This window comes from Sporisorium graminicola, chromosome SGRAM_16 (assembly GCF_005498985.1).
Source record: "Sporisorium graminicola strain CBS 10092 chromosome SGRAM_16, whole genome shotgun sequence".
Lineage (NCBI taxonomy): Eukaryota > Fungi > Basidiomycota > Ustilaginomycetes > Ustilaginales > Ustilaginaceae > Sporisorium > Sporisorium graminicola.
In genome coordinates, this window is record NC_043726.1 from 265560 (window position 1) to 285639 (window position 20080).

General features: G+C 59.0%; 6 protein-coding genes across 6 annotated transcripts; 4 read left to right on the forward strand and 2 right to left on the reverse strand.

Moving 5' to 3' along the window:
• Positions 1-538: 538 nt before the first annotated feature.
• On the forward strand, positions 539-2224 carry EX895_002714 (uncharacterized protein; the record flags this gene model as incomplete). Its single annotated transcript, XM_029883312.1, has 1 exon — positions 539-2224. One exon carries the CDS (start codon positions 539-541, stop codon positions 2222-2224), a length of 1686 nt encoding a protein of 561 aa, XP_029740347.1.
• Positions 2225-2972: 748 nt separating this feature from the next.
• Positions 2973-5024, forward strand: EX895_002715 (uncharacterized protein; the record flags this gene model as incomplete). The annotated part of the gene is made up of 1 exon (XM_029883313.1): positions 2973-5024. The coding sequence occupies one exon, from the start codon at positions 2973-2975 to the stop codon at positions 5022-5024; it is 2052 nt and encodes a 683-aa protein (XP_029740348.1).
• A 117-nt stretch (positions 5025-5141) lies between these two features.
• On the reverse strand, positions 5142-6248 carry EX895_002716 (uncharacterized protein; the record flags this gene model as incomplete). The annotated part of the gene is made up of 1 exon (XM_029883314.1): positions 5142-6248. The coding sequence occupies one exon, from the start codon at positions 6246-6248 to the stop codon at positions 5142-5144; it is 1107 nt and encodes a 368-aa protein (XP_029740349.1).
• Positions 6249-6968: 720 nt separating this feature from the next.
• Positions 6969-8191, forward strand: EX895_002717 (uncharacterized protein; the record flags this gene model as incomplete). Its single annotated transcript, XM_029883315.1, has 2 exons — positions 6969-7062; positions 7146-8191. The coding sequence occupies 2 exons, from the start codon at positions 6969-6971 to the stop codon at positions 8189-8191; spliced, it is 1140 nt and encodes a 379-aa protein (XP_029740350.1).
• Positions 8192-9876: 1685 nt separating this feature from the next.
• Positions 9877-15228, forward strand: EX895_002718 (uncharacterized protein; the record flags this gene model as incomplete). The annotated part of the gene is made up of 1 exon (XM_029883316.1): positions 9877-15228. The coding sequence occupies one exon, from the start codon at positions 9877-9879 to the stop codon at positions 15226-15228; it is 5352 nt and encodes a 1783-aa protein (XP_029740351.1).
• A 600-nt stretch (positions 15229-15828) lies between these two features.
• EX895_002719 (uncharacterized protein) lies at positions 15829-19862 on the reverse strand (the record flags this gene model as incomplete). The annotated part of the gene is made up of 2 exons (XM_029883317.1): positions 15829-16977; positions 17049-19862. 2 exons carry the CDS (start codon positions 19860-19862, stop codon positions 15829-15831), a joined length of 3963 nt encoding a protein of 1320 aa, XP_029740352.1.
• Between the last annotated feature and the right edge of the window lie 218 nt (positions 19863-20080).

A 20080-nucleotide genomic window follows, 5' to 3' on the forward strand; every position in this document is an offset into this window, starting at 1 on the left:
TGATCGCGCCACTTCAACCCCACCTATCTCTGCTGCTGTGTTATCACTCTCTAGCACAGCCTTCGCACAATCAAGCGCCTCTTCAACGAGAACGTGTTTTGATTTGTTCTATTCCTTCGCACACACACACTTCGTCTGCTAGCGTTCTCAGACCTCTAGCATCCGTAACAGCGCTCTACCTTCTATTCTCCTCCAACACAGTGCTACCTTGCACTCTTCCTCCCTTCTGGCCCCCTCCTTGCGCTTTGCTGCCTCTTGGCATCGGACATCTTCGATCTTTGACCCTTTCGACTTTCAAGCGTTGATCGCAGTCACACAACCCAGCGTTCCTCTTCAAGCATCTTTCGTTCACACGCAACGACTCCAAACTGTATACCTGCTACACAAGCACCTTTCAAGATTCCCCTACCCTCAACAATTTCAAGCTCCTGCCGTCCATCCGAGACGCATCCTCCATCTTTGCAAGACTTGTAACAACACTCTCTTTGGCCAGGAGCCTCATTCTCACTCTGCATATCACATCGATCTAATCGTCACCATGAACACTTCCAATCAGCAATATTACGGCGGCGGCAACGCCTACCAGAACCGCTCCGACCTTCTCTCTGGTCTGCGCACCGAGGGTCTCGGTCTCGGTTCCATCTTTCCGTCTCAGTCCAATCCGCAGCAGTCGGGTCCTCGCAACGGTGCGACTTCTGCCTACCAGCATGCTCAGCAACCACAGACCACTTCATACCGAGCTCAAGACTCCCTTCGAGACATTAGTGCGCTGCAAGCCAGCCTCGAGGAGCAGCTAGCTGCTATGCGTCTGCACTCCAGCTTGTCCCTCGGCCAGTCGGACACGCAGTCGGCCTACCACAACTACCAGAACGGCTACGGCCACCAACAGCAGCACCAGTACGCTCAGCACAACCAGCAGCAGCAGCAACAGCAGCAATACATGCAAATGCAGCTCCAGCAACAATTTGCTCAGCAGCAGGCCGCCGTGCAGCAACAAAAGGTGGAGCTGCTTCGTCTGCAGGCCTTCCAGAAACAGCAGCAGCAGCAGCAATACGGTCAGCAGCAGCAGCAGTACAGCCAGCAACAGCTTGCTGCTCAGCAGCGCTTCCTCCTCTCGCAGCTACACGGAGGCCATGGCGACTTTGACGGTGCATCTTCGCAGCACGCCGGCGGCATGAAACAGGCTCAAGCTGCAGCTGCTTCGGCTCAGGAGCAGAGACAAGCGGCCCAGGCCAGCATCCAGGCGAGTCTGCGACAGCGTCAAGTCCAACAGCTGTACCAGAGCATGGGTCTCGAGAACGAGATGCCCGGCTCGAACTATCACGAATCTTCGCAGCAACAGCAGCCGATGCACCAGCAACAGCAACAGCAACAGCAATTGCATCTGCAAAACGTCCTCAACCGCCACACGCGCAAGGTCAGCAGCGAAGGACCATCGCCCTCGCGCACGCCCTTGGACCAACGAAGCTGGCGAGGAGGTGCGGTGCCGGACTACGAGCGGATGCCTACGCCGCCTGGGCAGCGCGGCGCATCGCCTGCTTCCAGCATTCACTCGCGCAAGGGCATGCGACCAATGTCAGGCACCACGGACAGCATCCTCTCGATGCGCTCGCGTACCATGACGCCGACGATCGTGATTGACGACAGCGCCTCGGAGGGCTCGCGCGCGCAGTCGGAAGGCGACCAGGTGGAAGGCGACCAGACGCCCGAGACGAGCGAGGAGGATCTCGAGGTGAACACGCCCGTCGCCAAGGCGCTGTCGAGCACTCCCATGCCGCAGCAGATGCTGATGCAGAAGCAAGCCAACAACCAGGCCAACAGTCGGTATGGCTCGCTGGGCCGAGGCGTGGCGAGTGCTCCCACTTCGACGAGCACGACGCCGCCCATCACGGCACCCAAAGCCATCCCTCGTGCGATCCATCTGTCGGCCGCTCCTCAGCATCGCGCGTTCAAGTCGAATGGTGCTGCGTCGGAGGCGATGATCAACAATGCTGCCCTGACGCTGCCGCCCATCCAGCCGCGCCGCCAACCCAAGGGACAGCCGACCGAGTTCCACAAGGTCAACTTCCAGGCGCGCGTCAACAGCCGGCTTCGCAAGGATGCCATGTCGAAGCTGTGCGCGAGCCCACGCGCGGCGAGCTTTGGCGGTAACGGTATGAGCTTTGGAGCGAGGCTGTCGAGTGCTGGCAGTAGCGTAGGTGTACCTGCTGCTGCTCTGCCCTGATCTACCCCCTTACTCTTTCATTGTATCTACTCTCCTTCTCTCTGTTGACGTTCTTCACACTCTTTCCTTTTGTTGGTCCGGTTCGACAAGCTGCTCATGCTGAGACCTAGTTCATACTTCTCCGATGCAATTCATCAGCATTTGACAGAACACCGTGTGTGACTCGAGGCTTGTTTTGCTGCTTTGCTGCTTTGCTGCAAAAGGGATGAGGATGAGTTGAGGCCGAGCTTTTCAAGTCAAGAGGTTCGCTTCGTGGTTCCAGGGCGAGACCGAAGGATTATGGTTTCGCTTGGCGGACTAGACGCAGGGTTGAGGGGAGTCAGTCAGTCACACGCGGAAAGTCGGAAGCAAGGCAAGGTGCGTGACTCCAACTGTCCTCGTTCCCTCCCGTTCAAATCGCTCCACATGTCTTCCTTTTTTCCGTTATCTTAGCTACTCAGAATCCTGTGTCGAAACGGCCAAAAGCACGGTGATTTCGAGTGTCAAATCAACTTCTTACACTATTCCGAGAAAAAAGAGTCACACATTCGTACTGAGACAGCGCTGTGCTGCCACTCAAATCTCCCTCAGCTCTGCCAGTTCTTCTCGTCTTCCCCTCACCATCATCTTCTGCAGACGCAGCGCAGCTTATAAGAGGACAACCCCGCTGGTCCGTCTCATTGCACGATCCCACCACAAACTTGGAAGAGCCTTCTTTTGCACCTCCGTCTACCGCATCCATTGCCGTCGTGCGACGCTTTCCCTCACCATGGCCGCCACCCGCGTCGCCCTTTCATCTGCACTGAGGCGACCCGCTTGCCTGTCGCTCTCCGCACCTCTTCTGCGACAGCCTGCTCGTCTCCTCGCTACTCACGCTGCCAGCTCGTCAAAGAAGCCTTGTGCAGACTATATTTCGCTCTCTCACCCGGACGGTGACGCTCCTCGAGGCTCCAAGCTCGCAGACACGCTCGACCGTTTCTCCCACTCGGTCCTCGCCACCTACTCTCGTCCTCAACTCATCTTCACCCGCGGTAACGGTCTCGACCTCTACGCTTCTGTTGACCCCAACACCAACGCTGGCTCCAGCGAACGCAAGTATCTCGACTTCTCCTCTGGTATCGCCGTCAACTCATTGGGTCATGCCGATGCCAAGATCGCCGAGATCGCCGCTGACCAGAGCGCCAAGCTGGTTCACGCCAGTAACCTGTACCATAACGAGTGGTCCGGCGAGCTTGCCGATAAGATGGTCACCTTGACCCACCAGCTCGGCGGCTTGGGCTTTGAGAAGGGCTCCAAGCCCCAACAGGGCGGCACCGCTGGCTTGAAGGTGTTCTTGGCCAACTCAGGCACCGAGGCCAACGAGGCTGCGCTCAAGTTCGCCAGGAAGGCGGCAAAGAGCCACCCGGCCAAAGGTGGTGCTCAGAAGACGGGCCTCGTCAGCTTCAAGAACGCATTCCACGGCAGGACCATGGGTGCGCTCGCAATGACACCCAACCCCAAGTACCAGGCTCCCTTTGCTCCTCTGATTGGCGACGTCCGCACGGGCACCTACAACGACGTGGCCGGCGTCGAGTCGCTCATCGACGAGACCACCGCTGGTGTCATTGTCGAGCCTGTCCAGGGAGAAGGTGGTATCTTCCCAGCCTCGATCGAGTTCCTCCAGGCACTCAGGAAGAGGTGTGACGAGGTTGGGGCCATGCTCATCTATGACGAGATCCAGTGTGGTCTCTTCCGTGCCGGCACGCTGTGGTGCCACAGCGACTACCCAACCTCTGCTCACCCGGATATGGTTACTATGGCCAAGCCGCTTGCCAACGGCTTCCCCATCGGTGCGGTGCTCATGCGCGACCGTGTGGCCAACCTCATCGCGGTGGGTGACCACGGGACCACGTTTGGCGGCGGACCGCTCACGAGTCGTATTGCCCACCATGTGCTCGGTCGCCTGTCGAGCAACGAGCTCGGCGCGTCGATGAAGGAGGCTTCCGAAGCTCTGTTCGGCCGTCTCAACAACCTGGTCGCCATGTTCCCGGACCTGCTGCTTAACGATCCCGAGGCGGGCAAGCCGAGCCCTCGTGGCAAGGGCTTGATTGTAGGTGTCAGCACCAAGGACCCCTCTCACGCCGGTAAGGTTGTGCAGCTTGCTCGTCAGCGTGGGCTGTTGATCTTGACCGCTGGTTCAGACGCGATCAGGATGCTCCCAAGTCTGACGGTGACGCGGGAGCAGGTGGACAAGGCGGTGGACATTATCGAGTCGTGCTTGCTTGTCGTGCGCGACGAGGTGCAGCGTTCTGCGTCTGCCTCGGCTGCAGCGGGAGCTGGGGGCCCGCAGCAGCAGGTGCGCGCCTTTTCGTCGTCTGCGCGCTCCTCGGCTTCGGTAGCTGCGTCCAGCGAGCACGCCAGCGCAGACCAGATCCAGACGCTTTACAAGCAGTTCATCGAGCTCGCCCAGTCGTGGCCCAAGGACCCCCTGCGTCCTGATATTAACTTTGGCGCCAGCATCGTCACGGCCGCACAAACCGCGCTGCTGTCTGTGCAGTCTCAGGCGGCGGTGCATCCGGAACAGGTGCACGCGGCTCAGCCGGGCACCAAGACGCTCACGCTCGCCGAGCTGGAGTATGCGCAGAAGAGCTTGCAGCTCTTGACGGAGCTCAAGGAGAACAAGGTCAAGATGGAGTACGAATTGCCAGAGGGGATGCTGAAGCCGAAGAGTCAGCCCGAGTACTATGAGCGCTTGGTGCGCGGGATCGAGCGCGCTGTGGCGGGCAAGAGTGTGGCGCCGAGCTTTGGCGAGCGCGTTAAGATGTTTTTCGGGCGAAATTAGAGGGGATGGTTTTGGTTGGTAGATCGTCATGTCAAATACATGCCTATTGCAACGTGATACATCTGTTTGTGTGTATAGAGGTGTGTGTGTTTGTGTGAAAGGGGTGGTGGGACTGGATTAGGCGTCGGGGTGGGTCGCTTCGATGTGGTCCGGATATGTGCAGCCGCCGTCTGCGCGGACCTTGTCCATGATCTGCATGGTGAGCGTCGACTCGTCCAGAGGGCAGCGCGGTTCCTCGGTCTTTCCGTCGCGCAGGGCTCGGGCGCAGGCGTCGGCCTCCCAGAACATGCCGTGTCCGGGAATGTCGTAGTCCTTGGTGTCCTGCTTGCCCGTGTATGCGCCGTCGGCGTCCTTTTCGTGGATGGTAAACGAGGTGGGGCGGTAAGGCGGCCAGGCGACGGTGAGGTCCGCCTTGTCGCCCTGGATGAGGACGACGGTGGGACCGGAGCGGATGGTCATGTTGGTCGTCGCGACGCCCTGCGTGTTGGTGGCGGGGAAGTTGAGGACCATGGTGGTGAACTCGTCGACGCCGGTGAGCGTGGATTTGGTCATCGAGCCAGTCACGGTGGGCGGGGTGCGCTTGTTGCGCGGATCCGCGTACAGGGTGAGCATCTGCCAGGTGAGCGCGTAGATGCCCAGGTCGAGCAGCGCGCCGCCGCCGAGCTCTGGGTTGAACAGGCGGTGCTTCGGATCCGGCTTGAACGGGTTGCCAAAGTCGCTAAACACGCGCTTGATGTCGCCCAGCACCTTCTCCTCGTGGATCAGACGCTGGATCTCAAGCACAATGGGGAAGAACCGAACCCACACGGCTTCCATCAAGAAGAGCTTCTTCTCGCGTGCCACTCGCACCAAGTGCGCCGTCTGCGCAGCGTTGATCGTAAACGGCTTCTCGCAGCACACGTGCTTGCCCGCATTCAGCGCCTGCAGCGTGTTCTCGTAGTGGTGCGAGTGCGGCGTGGCCACGTAGATGATGTCCACGTTCGGGTCCGCGACGAGCTCGGCATACGAGCCGTACGCCTTAGCCGTGTTGGGTGCGACGCCGACCTTGTCCAGAAACTCGGAAGCGCGTGTGGCTGAGGTCGACGAGGCAGCGGCGGCGACCGTGTGCTTGACGTCCGAAACGGAGCGTGTGGAGGGGTCGGTGAGCAGGTCTTTGGTGAACATCTCGGCGATCCAGCCCGTGGCGAGGATGCCCCATTTGCATTCGTAGGGAGAGGACGTCATGATGGCTAATGAAGGGATGAATTAGGATGAGGAAGACGAGCAGCTGCGAGTGAGGCCGAGATATATATCTTGGAAGCGTTGAGCCTAGCGAACGGACCACGTCCACAACTTTTTTTGCTACTCGTACCACCAGAAGCAGTTTTGGAAGCTGACCAATAACCTGGGGGAAGAGTCACAGTGACCGTTCCTGAATCAACTCAGCTCCACGGCGTAGTCTCCGTCCGTCTGCAGTTGCAGCTGGAAGATGTGCCGATCAACACCGAGAGATAGAGCGAGAGCGCCAGACCGTGGAGTGCATAACCGTGTGCGAGTCAACCATACGTCACTCCCTCTTCGCAGAAAGTCGCCGGTCTCGGGCCGAATCGCCGCTCGAGCATCCTTGCCGAGGTCTAACACTTTGAAATCTGCTTTGTTTGATACGGCTTAACATCTTAAGGATTTTTTTAGGCAAGCACAGAGACAGCCAAAACGCAAAAATCAAGGCTGCTGATTGGCCTTGAAAGTCGAGCCGAGTCGTGAAATCCGGCTGTTGAAAGTGACCGGGCGGCTGTCCAGTCCGAGATGGTCAAACAGCCAGAGAGAGCAATGCCGGATGCTCGTTCCCCACACGCTCGCTCGCTCGCTCGTTCGCACTGGGCTGAGTTTCTTCTTCTCCGTCCCTCAAACCCGCCTTTCCTGCTTTCGGCCACCACAGCACCCCTTTCTCTGTTGGACGCAATCATGTCAAGTAACCCATCTACCACTGCTGCTGCGCAAAACGCGCCACCCGCGGCTGCTCACGCGGACGACGTCGACGACTTGGACGATCTCGATGGTAAGTCTCGTTCCACAGCCTTGCACCGGATCGAATTGATTTGATGCTGATCCTCTTCGCTTCTCTCGCACTGGGCATCTCAGACGTTCTGGACGAGTTCAATCAGCCATCTGGCTCTGCCTCGGCACAGAAACCCGCTGCTTCGGCGACCACCGCTACTACAACTGCCCCAGCAGCTGGAACAAAAGAGACGGCGACCGACTCGGCAACATCGAACAATGCGGAGGCAGGCGATGATGACGCTGGATTGGACGACATGCTCTCGGAAGACTTTGCTAAGGAGCTCGCTCAGGGCATGCAGGCGTTGATGAAGGAGCTTGGCGGACAGGCCAACACTGACGGGCAAGGGATGATGGATGGTGCGAGTGCGGGTGCCAATGCAAAGCCAGCGGGACAGGAGTTCAACGAGCAAGAGTTGATGAAGCAGTTCGAGGCCATGATGGCTGGATTTGGTGGAGGTGCGCCATCATCGTCCGATGCTGGACCGTCTACGCGGTCCAACGCCGCTACCACCGCTACTCCTGCTGCTGCTACCGGCTCCGGCCCGTCGAAACCCGCCAACTTCAACGATGCAATCGCAGCCACCATGGCGAAACTCAAAGAATCCGATGCCTCCGCCACCGCCGACTCGGCATCCTCCGACAACCCGTTCGCCGGCCTCTCTGGCGCCGAGGGCGAAGAGATGGCCAAACTGCTCGCGGCTCTCGGCGGCTCTGGCGATCTCTCCGGGCTCGAGGGGGCAATGGACAACCCCGACCTCACCAAGATGCTCGAAGGAATGATGGACGAGCTCATGTCGCGCGATATCCTCTACGAACCACTCAAAGAGCTGCGTGACAAGTATCCCGCCTACCTCGCCGGCCCGGAATCCGCCAGCATCTCAGCCGAAGACAGGAAGCGCTACGAACAGCAGAGCAAGTACATCAACGAGATCGTGCAGATCTTTGACGAGCCGGGATACGACGCCAAGGACAAACAGAAGGCGGCGCGAGTGCAGGAGCTGATGAACCAGATGCAGGACTGCGGCAGTCCGCCTCAGGAGATTGTCGGCGACATGCCGGCTGAGTTGGAGAATCTGCCTGGGTTTGGAGGCGCGGGTGCGGGCAACGAGGAATGTACCATCATGTAAAGCGGCAGCATGCCGGCAGGACTTCAAGTATCAGTAATCATGTTCGAGAAGTGGGAATGTTTTCAATGTGTGACAGTGAGCTAGAAGATGCTCATGCCCAAGGCCCGATATTGCGAGGATGAACGCAATCGAGTGAAAGCGATCCGCCGCAGGGAAGCCTCGATTTTCTTGGTGGGCCAAGAGCTCACGTGACGCGCTACACGCGCCAGTCGAGACCAACACACGTCTCTTTCCGCTCGTCGAGGGCGTGGGCCACGAAAGTTTTCATACTTTGCGAGCACTAGAAGCGAACACTGCTGCACTCTCACTCGGACCTTTATGGTACTCATGCTGCAGAACTTCGAAGATCGTGAGGGTAAGCCAGCTTTCCCTGTGCGAATGGAGTTCGATGTCACGACTGTCGAGCAACGCTCGCGCCAAAGTCATTCCCTTGTATTCCCGTTCTATTGCTGTCTGTCTCTTCCAGTCCGTCTGTCACAGCGTCGGCTCGTCCGTCTAGGCAGCATCAATACGGAATCGCATCAGCGGGAAGATGAAGCTGATTCACGAGACGTTTTGCTTGCGGTGACGAGACAGAGGCTGCGGGAAGGCTGCGAGTCGAAATACAAGTTTCCTTTACGGAGCCTTGACCCCTGAGTGACGCGCTCGGAATACAATCCGAAACACGGTTGTATTTAGAGCCGAGAACAACACCAATACAAAATATTTTATTTCCCTCCTGCTTTGCCCCTTTCTTTGTTCGGCCTCTCTCCGTTCATATTCTTTCTCCCTCTCCCGCACTTGCTCCTATGATTTCTCTTGAGCCGCAGCGAGTCGCGATCGACATTCACGTATCACAGAGACGCTGACAGCATCGGCAACGGCAAACAACTTGAAGTGTGAACAAGGCCATCCACAGCATTGAGAGAAAGAGCCCGAGAAGCGGCGTGATTATACAGAGTGGGGCTCGCCAAACGGGTCCCGCGATCCGTCGTCATTTGTTCATCCTACGACGCAGGGTTCTGTGCCTTCGATGTGCCATTGCTCTGCCTTTCAGCCGTGCTTATGCGCGCGCAGCTCAGTTAGCAAAGGAACGAGCGCCCCTTCCCCTTTTGTGTGGATCCCCCTAAGTTAACTTGAAAGGTTAACACGGGTTTGCTGCAAGTCCGGTTGCAACTCAGCTCATTCAGCAGCACAGCAACAGAGCACAGCTTTCCACTCTCCTTCCCGTTCTGAGCTGGGGACAAATTCGATAGAATTCCATTCTCTCCGCTGCTGTCTACCTCATCCACCCACCACCACCACCACCACCACCACCACCACCACCGATAACGACGACGCCGACGTCGAGACGCCAACGCGGTGCATTACGACGGTCACTCTCTTTCGCTTCCACACGACGGCTCACTCCTTGTCCGCCACGATCTCGCTCAAGACGCACACGCACGGAGCCTACCCCTGTTCTAGGTTGAACTTCTACGACTCCAATACACGACCTCACTTCGAGCATCCCAGCGAAGAAACGCATACTCATCTTAGCACAGACAAGCGTCCAGCTGCGCATCCTCATCTTTGCGACCGAGCACGGAACTGACAGGCTCAACGCGACTCGGATCACCATCACTAGCCTCTTTCTGCAAGCGCTGCTCTAGCGCATCTTGGGACGTACGCTCGCTGCCTCTGGCATAGATCGCCGTGCCTCCATCATGATGGATCAGCACGCCAAACCTACGCTGCCTGCCGCCAGCCCCAATGCGCGTGGCAGCCCATTTGCGTACCAGTCCAAGTACCTCGACCGTTCCACATCACGTAGCAGCACCTTTTCGCTCGCCTCGCCACTCGACTCATCAGCGCGCAATCCAACAGCGACCAATCTTCAGCACTCGGGCTCCGTCCGGCGTTTCCCGGCTCCGCACCGTCACACCGCCTCGCTCGACCCTCAGCGCGCTGCTGAGCTTCGTGCGGCGGCGGCTGCTGGCTCTCCTTCCGCGCACAGCCCGACCGCGTCTCCGCTCGGTCCAACGTCGGCCGCTTTTGGCTCCAATCACAGCATCGCGAGCTCTGCTTCCAATGCCTCGGCAAGCGCAACCACATCACCCGTCCCGGCCACATTCAGCAAAGCAACGTTCCCAGCAGCTTCCCGTGGCGTCAATGGGCGTCCTATCTCGATGCCTCCAGCTCCGCGCGAGAACCTGTTCAACTCGTCCACTGTCGGCCGGGCTCGTGCCTTCTCACCCACCAAGGACCCCTACGACCGCGCCGTATCCCCAACCAAGAACCTCAGTCACGACTCGCCACTCTCTTCGCCCAAGAAGGATGACGCTTCATGGATTCAGTCGCCTTCCACGCCCAAGCAGGGCAGCTTCTGGAGCAACGGCACAAATGGCGTCAACGGCGGCTCCAGTAGCGGGCCTTCTCAGCTGCATCTTGGAGGCGTCAAAGATCTCAAGCGGTCTAGCGTCGGTGCGCTCAAGATGATCAAGGACTTCACGCAGAAGACCGACAACATCGGCGCGGTCGGCGAACAGCACGGTCACACGCGTATGACGGTCGGCCGCTCGCGTGGTCAGCGAACGCTGAGCATGGATTCGACCGGTGCTCCCCTCGCCGATCGTCTCAACGGCCTCAATCTCGAGCCCACCATTCAAGAAGGTTGGCAGAAGCCAGGACGACCAGGTCGCATGGAGAGCGAGGACCAGGAGGGCGAGATCGTGCTTCCCGGTATCACGACGGGTGCCGAAGATGTGGCTGGCCTTCATGGGCGTATCCGTCTCGCACGCGCAGATGGGCCAGGTACGATGGCGCTCGGCCGCCCCACTGCGACGTCCTCCTCCAGCCTCCCGCTCACCAGCTCGAGTAAGTGGATGGACACCCAGCGTCACCTTCTTCAGGCGTACGAGTATCTCTGTCACTGTGGAGAGGCCAAGGAGTGGATGGAGCTCCACGTCGGGGAGCACCTCGGCCATGTCGTCGAGATGGAAAACGAGATGCGAAACGGCATCTTCCTCGCCAAGCTCGCCAAAACCTTCGAGCCCGACTGCGTGCCGCGCATCTTTGTCCATCCCAAACTCCAGTATCGCCACACGGACAACATCAACTACTTTTTCAGCTTCATCAACAAGGTTGGCCTGCCTCACTTTTTCCAGTTCGAACTTACGGACTTGTACGAGAAGAAAAATTTCCCCAAGGTCGTCTACTGCATCCACGCGCTCAGTCACGTCCTCGCCCGCCAAGGCCGAGCGGTCAAGGTTGGAAACCTCATTGGCAAGCTCGAATTCACGGATGACCAGCTGCAAAAGACGCAGAAAGGGTTGGATGCATCCGGTGTCGCCATGCCCTCGTTCGGCGGTGTCGGCAAGGCGCTCGCAAAGGAGTTGAACGTGGAGCCAGAGCCCGAGCCGGAGACCGAGCAGGAGCGCATCGACCGCGAGCTCATAGAGAACATCGATGCCGTCGTCGCACTCCAGACCGCATCGCGCGCCTTTGTGGCCAGGCTGCGGTTTGCGGAGCGTCTTCAGGCCGAGATCCAGCGTCGCCACGAGGAGGAGGCACGCTTGGCTGCGGCCGCCGAGGCGGAACGTGTTCGTCAGCGCCGGGCTGAAGAAGACCGCATCGTTTCGCGTTGGACTCCTCTCATGCAGGCCCAGATCCGTGGCGTCCTCACTCGACGCACCCATCACCGCAAGCAAGCCGCCCTTCACACGAGCACGCGCACCTTTATCGGCCTGCAGGCTGCTGTGCGCGCCAAGCTGGCTCGTCAGACGCACGTCGAACACGTCAAGCGCGTACACAACCGTGACAATGCTCGAGCCATTGAGAAGTTTCAGGCTTGCGCACGAGGCGCCCTCTATCGCCGTCGCTTCTTTGAAAACATCAAGGCGCTCGACAAGCACGAGACCGGTGTCGTTGGTTTGCAGGCACAGATTCGGGGTCGTTTGGCGCGCGCCGCATACGAGAACCTCATCTACGGCCTGGCCGACTCAACGGAGGATGTCATCAGGCTGCAGGCCGCCTGTCGATCTGTCTTGGCCAAGCAGAAGCTGCTCGGCACCATTCGAGGCTTGCGTAGCTCGAGCGATGCCATCACTGCTGTCCAAGCCCAGATTCGCGGTGTGCTGGCACGCAGGAACCATGTTCGCATGCGCTCGGCGCTGCAAAAGGTCGAAGTCAAGGCGGCGGTCGGTGGACTTCAGTCCTTTGCGCGTGCTGCCCTTGCCCGTCGCAAGCATCAGGAGCAAAAGAAGCAGCTCGACTTTGTCACTCCGGATGTGGTCGGCATCCAGGCTGCTATTCGAGGTATGCTGGTACGCCTCGAGTACGATTGGTGGAAAAACCACATCATCCAGAGCGAGCCCGTGGCGATCCATCTCCAGTCTCTCATTCGAGGTGCAATCAGCCGCCGCAAATTCTTCTCGCGTCTGCGCCACTACCACGAGCACATGGACAAGGTCGTCAAGATCCAGAGTCTCTTCCGTGGCAAGCAGCAGGGCGAGCAGTACCGCAGCCTCACCATGGGCAAGAACGTGCCCGTCGCCACCATCAAGAACTTTGGCCATCTGCTCAACGACTCGGATGCCGATTTCGAGGACGAAATCGAAGTCGAGCGTCTGCGCAAGCTCGTGGTGCGTGCGATTCGTGAGTCGCAGACGCTCGAGAACGACGTCTCGGAGCTCGACACCAAGATTGCGCTGCTGGTCAAGAACAAGATCGGCATTGAGGAGTTGATCAAGGCCAAGAACGAACGTGGTCTGCTTGGTCAGCGCGACGCGGCGGCGGCGGTGCAGAAGCGCAACTCGGTGCTGGTTGCTGCCAACGATCCGTTCGCCGATCACGCATTGGACCGTGCCTCGAGGAGGAAGTTCGAGCTCTACCAGGAGCTCTTTTACGCTCTGCAGACGCGTCCCGAGTATCTTGCTCGTCTGTTTGCTCGCGTCGGCAAGATCGACATGGCCGACCGCGACAAGCGACAGGTGGAGAAGATCGTTCTGACGCTCTTCGGATACGCGCAAAAGGCGAGAGAAGAGTTTTTGCTGCTCAAGCTCTTCCAGCGCTGTGTCGAGGAAGAGCTCGGTTTCGTCTCGACGGTGCAGGATTTCATCCGGGGCAACGCGCAGTTTATCAAGCTGGTTGCGCAGTACAACCGAGGCGCACGGGAGCGCAAATACCTCAAGGACCTGCTTTCGCCGCTGGTGCAGGATATTATGGCTCAAGACGGTCTGGACCTCGAAACCGACCCTTGCGCCATCTATCGCGCCACGATCAACCAAGAGGAGATGGAGACCGGCCAACCGTCGCGTAGGCCCCTCGAGGTGGCCTTCAACGAGGCGCTTGCCGATCCCATGGCGCGGACCATCTTCATTCGCCACCTGCAATCGCTCCGTGCGACCACCGACACGTTCCTGTCTGCAATTCTCGCATCGACGCGCAAGATGCCCTACGGTGTGCGCTACATTGCTCGTGAGGTGTTCCGCGCCCTGCAGGCCAAGTTCCCCAACGAGCCAGAGGATGCGCTGATCAAGGTGGTCGGCCACCTGGTCTACTACCGGTACCTGAACCCGGCGATCGTTGCGCCAGAAGGGTTTGATGTGGTCGAATCGCTGGTGGGGCCGGTTCAGCGCAAGAACCTGTCCGAAGTGTCCAAGATGCTTACGCAGATCGCAGTCGGCCGACTGTTCAACGATGACAACCCATACCTGCAGCCGCTGAACGAATATGTCTCGCACGCCTCGGAGCGATTCACCAAGTGGCTGTACGGGATCATCGACTGTCCGGATGCCGAGATGCAATTCAGCGCCGACGAGTTTCTGGACCATACAGTGCAGCAGAAGCCGGTGATCTACATTTCGCCCAACGAAATCTACTCGATGCATCTGCTGCTGTCTCAGCAGGTGGACCATCTGGCTCCGAACCAGGAGGACCCGATGCGCGTGATTCTCAAAGAGCTCGGTGCTGCGCCTGTCTCGAACACGCAGGAGCTCAACTCGGCACGAGACAGCGAGATCACGTTTGAGCTCGTATCGCGCATGGCGACGTTGCAGGATCCCGAGGCCGAGACCAAGGCGCTCTTTGTCGAGACCAAGCGCTTGGTGCTGTCGTTGCTCAAGGTGCAATCGGGCAAGACACTGGTAGATGTGTTTGTGGCGCCCGTGACGGATCGCGAGGAGCTGCAGTGGGAGGAGATTGTCTCGCTCGAGATTGCTGCCGATCGCCAGCGACAGCGGGGTCAGCGACCGCCTGGCGTGCCCATGTACGGCGGTGCTACGGGCCCCGGTCGGTTGGAGGATGTGCGTCGTCTGTCTTTCGCTGAACTGAAAGCGCGCACGTTGGAAAATATGCTGCAGCTCGAGCAGCTCGGCAAAGTGTCGCGCGCCAACAAATATCAGGACATGCTCAACGCCATCGCCATCGACATCCGCAACAAGCACCGCAAACGCATCCAGCGCGCCAACGAGAAGGCGGCGATGCACACGACTCTCAAGACGCTCGGCGAGAAAAAGGCATACTTGGAAGAGCAGATCAACTCGTACCATTCGTACATCGATGCGTCGATGCAGACGATGCAGGGTGGGCGAAAGGGCAAGAAGCGCTTTGTGCTGCCGTTCAGCCAGCAGTACTTCCACCTGAGGAGCTTGAAGCAGAATGGCGGCAAGGTGCCCAAGTTCGGCTCGTACAAGTATGCTGCCAGCAAGCTGGTCGAGAAGGGCGTGTTGGTGAAGACGGACGGCATCGTCAAGCCGGGTGGCGGCGTGGACGGGTTGTCGGCGAGCGGGTCTGGTAGCGTTAGCGGCAAGGCTGCTTCTGTCTACGGTGGACCGGCAGCAGCTGGAGCGGGCGGACAGACGGCAGAGGTGAGCTTGACCATCTCGTCGGACCAGGCTGGTGTGTTTACCATCGATGTGCTCAACGGCCCGGCGGCTGGGCTGAGCACGGATCTGAGGATCGAGGATCTGCTCGAGAGCCAGTTCAACAACCAGCCGACGCTACTCGTGCTCGACGGCGCGGTCGAGGTCAATGTCAACTTGCTCGTGCATTTGATCAATAAGAAGTTTTACGCGTAGAGCTGGAGGAGGAGGTCATCACTCAAAAAGGGGGACATTATGCTTTCGCATTCGCTTTCGCTTTCACTTACACTTTCACATTCACACTCGGTCCCTTTCTCACTTTCGGTTCCATGCACACGCACTCGTGTATTTTTTTTGTTTGTTGTTCATCTTGGTGTTCCGGGTTCGCTCTTCTGTATTCTACTGTCCCTGTTGGGGGTGCGTTGTGGTGTTGTAGCGGTTGGGTTGGAATGAAGCCCGTCCCCCACCCCTTTTTACTAGTCGTCGGCAGCGTGACTGAGTTGTGGCGGTTGCGGCGGTCGCTGTGGGATGCAGACGGGAGGCGTGAGTCGTGAGTCGAGGGCTGCGTGCTGAGAGGCTCGATTTTGCCAAAGGCGTCGGTGTGGCGAGGTGATGCGGTGATCCTGTACGGTGCGGGGCACGGCGCTGCGTGTGCCGATTTCACTCGGCGTGTTGGGCTGATAAGACGCACCGATGCAGGCATGGCACTCCTGGATTAACTTACAGCCCGATCCACGTACGGTACAAGGCATAGAGCTACTCGAATGTCATTCATCGATACCCACACCTTCCAAAAGATGAGCGGGAGTACACACTCTAACCACGTTTGCGCTTGCCGTGTCTAGCGCCTCCTGGATGCATGTGTCCCGCTCCACCACCACCACCTCCGCCGGCACGGTGGTGCTGATGGTGATGGTGTCGACCGCGCTCCTGCCCCTGCTGCTGCTGGTGCCGATGTTGATTGCGCTGCACACCTCCCCTGCCCACCCCCGCACCCCCTCCCGCACTGCCACCCTTCCGCCCACCCTCCATCACATCCTTCCACGTCAGATCGAGTGCCTTGACCACCATTGCCCGCGGCATCTCCATGAGCAGGCCGTCCACTTGCGCTCTCACCCGCGCCGCCGATGCCGGGTCGTGCAGCGCAAGGTCGAGCAGGCCGAGCATGAACAGACCCGGGTACGTCGCCGACGATGTGTATGACACCGAGGTGAGCGCCTGAGCGAAGCTGCTTCCTTCGGAAAAAGTGGATGGGACGCGCTCGCCTTTGATGAGACGCAGGACGATCTCGACAAAGGCACGCGCGACTCGTGCGTCGCGTTCTGCATCCGCCTCTTCCTCCCCCTCAGCATCCCTTTCGTCTCCTTCGACCTTGGTCCCCTTCTCGCCTGCAACTGTAATCATCTCTGCTTCTGCCTCTGCCTCCTCCCCTCCCTCCACTTTCACCTGTGCCAACCCTTCCTTCCCCTCCCCTGCCGCCTTACGCACCTTGCCCTTCTTCCCCAACAGCTCGTCCACAAATTTACGCCTCTCCCTCTGACTCCCAATAAACGACTCCCTCACCCACTCAGACAGCAACGTCGACATCGACGGCGGCGGGTCCGGGTCCAGCACCTCGATCTTGCCCGCCCACACATGCTGCGCCGTCCCCACCGACACGGCTGTCTCCGATTTGCCGGCAATCGCACTGCTGCCACGCTGCAGGCTCGCCAGCAGCTCGTGCATGTCGTTTGTGCGCAGCCACGCTGGCTCGGGGAGCGGAGCGGAAGGATCAAGATGCACCTGCAGCACCAAGTCGGTTGACGCATCGTCAAGGCGGAAAAAGGGGGGCAGCTCGAGGTGCTCGTCGTCTGCGAGCTCGGTGCCGGGCAGCTTGGAGTCGGTTGCAGCTGTTTCCCAGGCGGCGGCGATGTGGCTACGCGTGACTGCGGTGTAATTTTCCTGCCCCTTCGTTCGTTTTTCCAGCTGTTCAGAAGACAATTCGCGGTCAGTCTCAAGTGCAAGGGTACCATCGCTACGAGTCAACATAGACTTACCAAAGTGCCTCTGCACACCAGGTATCCCTCCCCCTTTCTCGGCGCGGCCTGATCAGCTTGACGGCTAGCATCAATGCGAATCTCGATCCAATGCTCGGACCGATGAATCTTGACCGACTTGACTGCCTCGGCATCGATGGCGAGACGCTTCCTGTTGGCAGCGAACGACAGGAAAATGCGGTTCATCGACAGCTGAGGTGGTCCCTTTGCAGGTGGCTCCGAATCGGTTGCCGAGCGGAGCTTCTTGCCCTTGGAAGCAGTCGGATCGTTGTCGGCCTTCTTGGCATCTTTCTCCTCGTTCGCTTGCTCTTCCGCTTTGACAGGTGCCTCCTCCTTGGTCCCGATGTGTCTATCGACGGCAGCTGCCGCTGCCTCTTCGACAGGCTGCACAGGCTGGCTCTGACGAAGCGACGAAGCTACCTCCGGCTGCACGTCGTCAGAGGCGACCTGTACCTCACTTTCCTTGCCTTCCGGCATCGAATCCTCCTTGGACTCGGGTACGCTCTCCTTGGTGGCCACCTCCACGCTACCTTCCCCTTCAGCGTGGCTTTCCTCTGTTGACGCTTCCCTCACAACCACCTCGGACTGATCGGCTGAGCTCTCATCCTGAACATCACTCTCAGCCTCGACCTTGGCCTCTTGGATCTTGGCGGACTTGGGACCGGTAGGAGCCCCTTCAGGGCCCGCATTTGACATGGCAGCAAAGCAGAAACGGAGCTTCGTAGAATCGCGCATGCTGGCCAGCGTCCTTGCACGCTCGGCCTTGGACGCTTTGCCTGGCTGGGTCGCGGGCTTCGCAGCCTTCGACGATTCAGAGCTAGGCTCAGGAGTGGGTGCCACCGAATGCTGTTGCTCGGAAGCGACCGTGTCCGTGTCGGCATGGGACATGGTGACGTCTTCTTCGGCGTCTGCATCGAGATCACCGTCAGCGTCTTGGTCACCATCGCCATCAGCATCAGCGTCCACATCGTTGTCCTGGTCTGCGTCGTCTTCTGCATCGGAGGCTTCTTCGTTGTGATCGAGATTCTCCTCATCGTGATCCTGACGCTCTTCGTTCGCGTGCTCATCGTCGGCAGCAGGTTGATCTTCGGTTTCTTTCGCTTGGTCGTTGCTCCTCTTATCGTCTTGGGCGCTGTTCTTTGCCTCTGCTGGCTCTGCTTCAGCGGAATAGTTTTCCACAGGGGTAGACGCACTCTGTGCAGCGGCTCCGCTCGTCGCGGCATCACTCTGCTTCAGAACCTCGCTAGGGTTGGGAGGAGCCTCTGCGTCCTCAGCCATGGCCTGCGAAGCAAACCAAGACCAGTCGAGCTGCTTGATCTCCAGACCGAGGATGCGAAAGTCAGTGTGAGCTCGCTTCGAGCTGGCTGCTATGCCCTTGACTTCGACAACATCACCGGAGCTCGAGCCAGTTGGACCTGCGATCTTTGAACCGACGCGAGGGCCGCGAGCACCTTGCGCTGCAGCAGCATCACCGTTCTTCAATGTCTGCGAACTTGCCGCTGACACTCCGGTCGCTGTTTTGTTCCTAACATTGTTTGGACCACGTGGAGCATCCGGCGGGATCATGCCCTGCGAGCTCGGATTCAGCTTCCTTGCAGAGCCACCCGCAGCATTCTTGTCGCTGTGCACAGAGCTTGCGGAAGAGACCCGGCGACCGACTTGAATACCAGTGCCTCCATCATTTACGGAATCAGCTAATGCCTTGGATCCCCATGCTCGAGTCTGGCCATGCGGTGCGCGTGCGGAGTTCACCGAAGCGGTGGGATTAGCGGGAAGACCAGCGCGTTGGCTAGGCGGGCCTTGTGGCAAAATTCCACGATTCTGAGCGCCGTTGCGAGACACGCCACGACCGTTAGCGGCGGCGACGCTACCCATTCCTTTTGCACCTTTATCGCTCCTGGCAGGAAGAGCAAAAGAAGCGCCATGTCCCGGCGCATTGGCATGCATACCGCTGCCAGAAGGCACGCGGCCATGTTGAGCTGGATGACCTAGAACAGGCTGCGGGTTCATAGGAGGAGCAGGAGGTGCATTCGGGCCTTGCCAGCCATACTGCTGCTGAGGCGAGTATTGGTTCATCGCAATACCGGGAGCGTTCATGCCCACGGGTGCCACAGGTGCTCCACCTGTTGGTCCATAAGGAGCCGCAGGCGATGCAACAAGGTTGGGAGAGGCCTGGTAGCGCGGCTTCTTGGATGGTGGACCTCCCTGGTTGCCAGGCGCGTAAGCACCAGGCCAGTTCTGTGTGATACTGTTGGCAGCGGAGGAAGGAGCAACGTGCTGATGCGGTGGCATCGAGGGAGCAAAACCATAATTGGGAGGTGCCGACGGTTGATGCTGCTGCTGCTGCAAAGGAGCCTGGGGTTGGTACGAGTACGACACGGGTTGCTGTGGTTGGTGAGGACTATACGCTGCATTCTGAGCACTGGGAGCAGGCGCGCCACGATAGGGACCGGACTGGGAAGGTGGACGAGGAGCAGCAAATTGGCCTATGCCCGGTGCGCCCACGGCGTTTGGCTGCTGCTGCTGCTGCTGCTGCTGCTGCTGGGGATAGTACTGCTGCTGCTGTGGTTGCGGCCACTGCTGGTTCCATTGGTGTTGCTGCACGTCGTTCGCTCCAGCGCTATTCAATGGAGTAGCTGCATGACGTGAAGGTGCAACAGAACCATACCCATAGTTAGCGTAAGCAGTTTGAGACGGACCGGAAGCAGGTAGCGGCGGTGCAGGACCAGCAGGGGGAGGAGGCTGTCCATAGGCTGGTGGAGGCGCTCCCTGAGCCTGTGCGCCAGGTCCACTGTAGGGATTGGTACGCTTCATCGCCTGCAAATCCCCCGACTACCTGCGCAGTGGTATGGATGCGAAAAGACAAAAACCTAGAAGCGCGAAGGAATGGAAAAATGAGGCGAGCAACAGAGACGCTTCAAGTGAAGGGAGCTACTGTATACTACAGTTCCGTGCAGAATCTCACGCCACAAGACCGAGGCGAGCGGACAGGCGTACGAATAGAAGGAGACGAGTCGGTGGATATGGTGTGG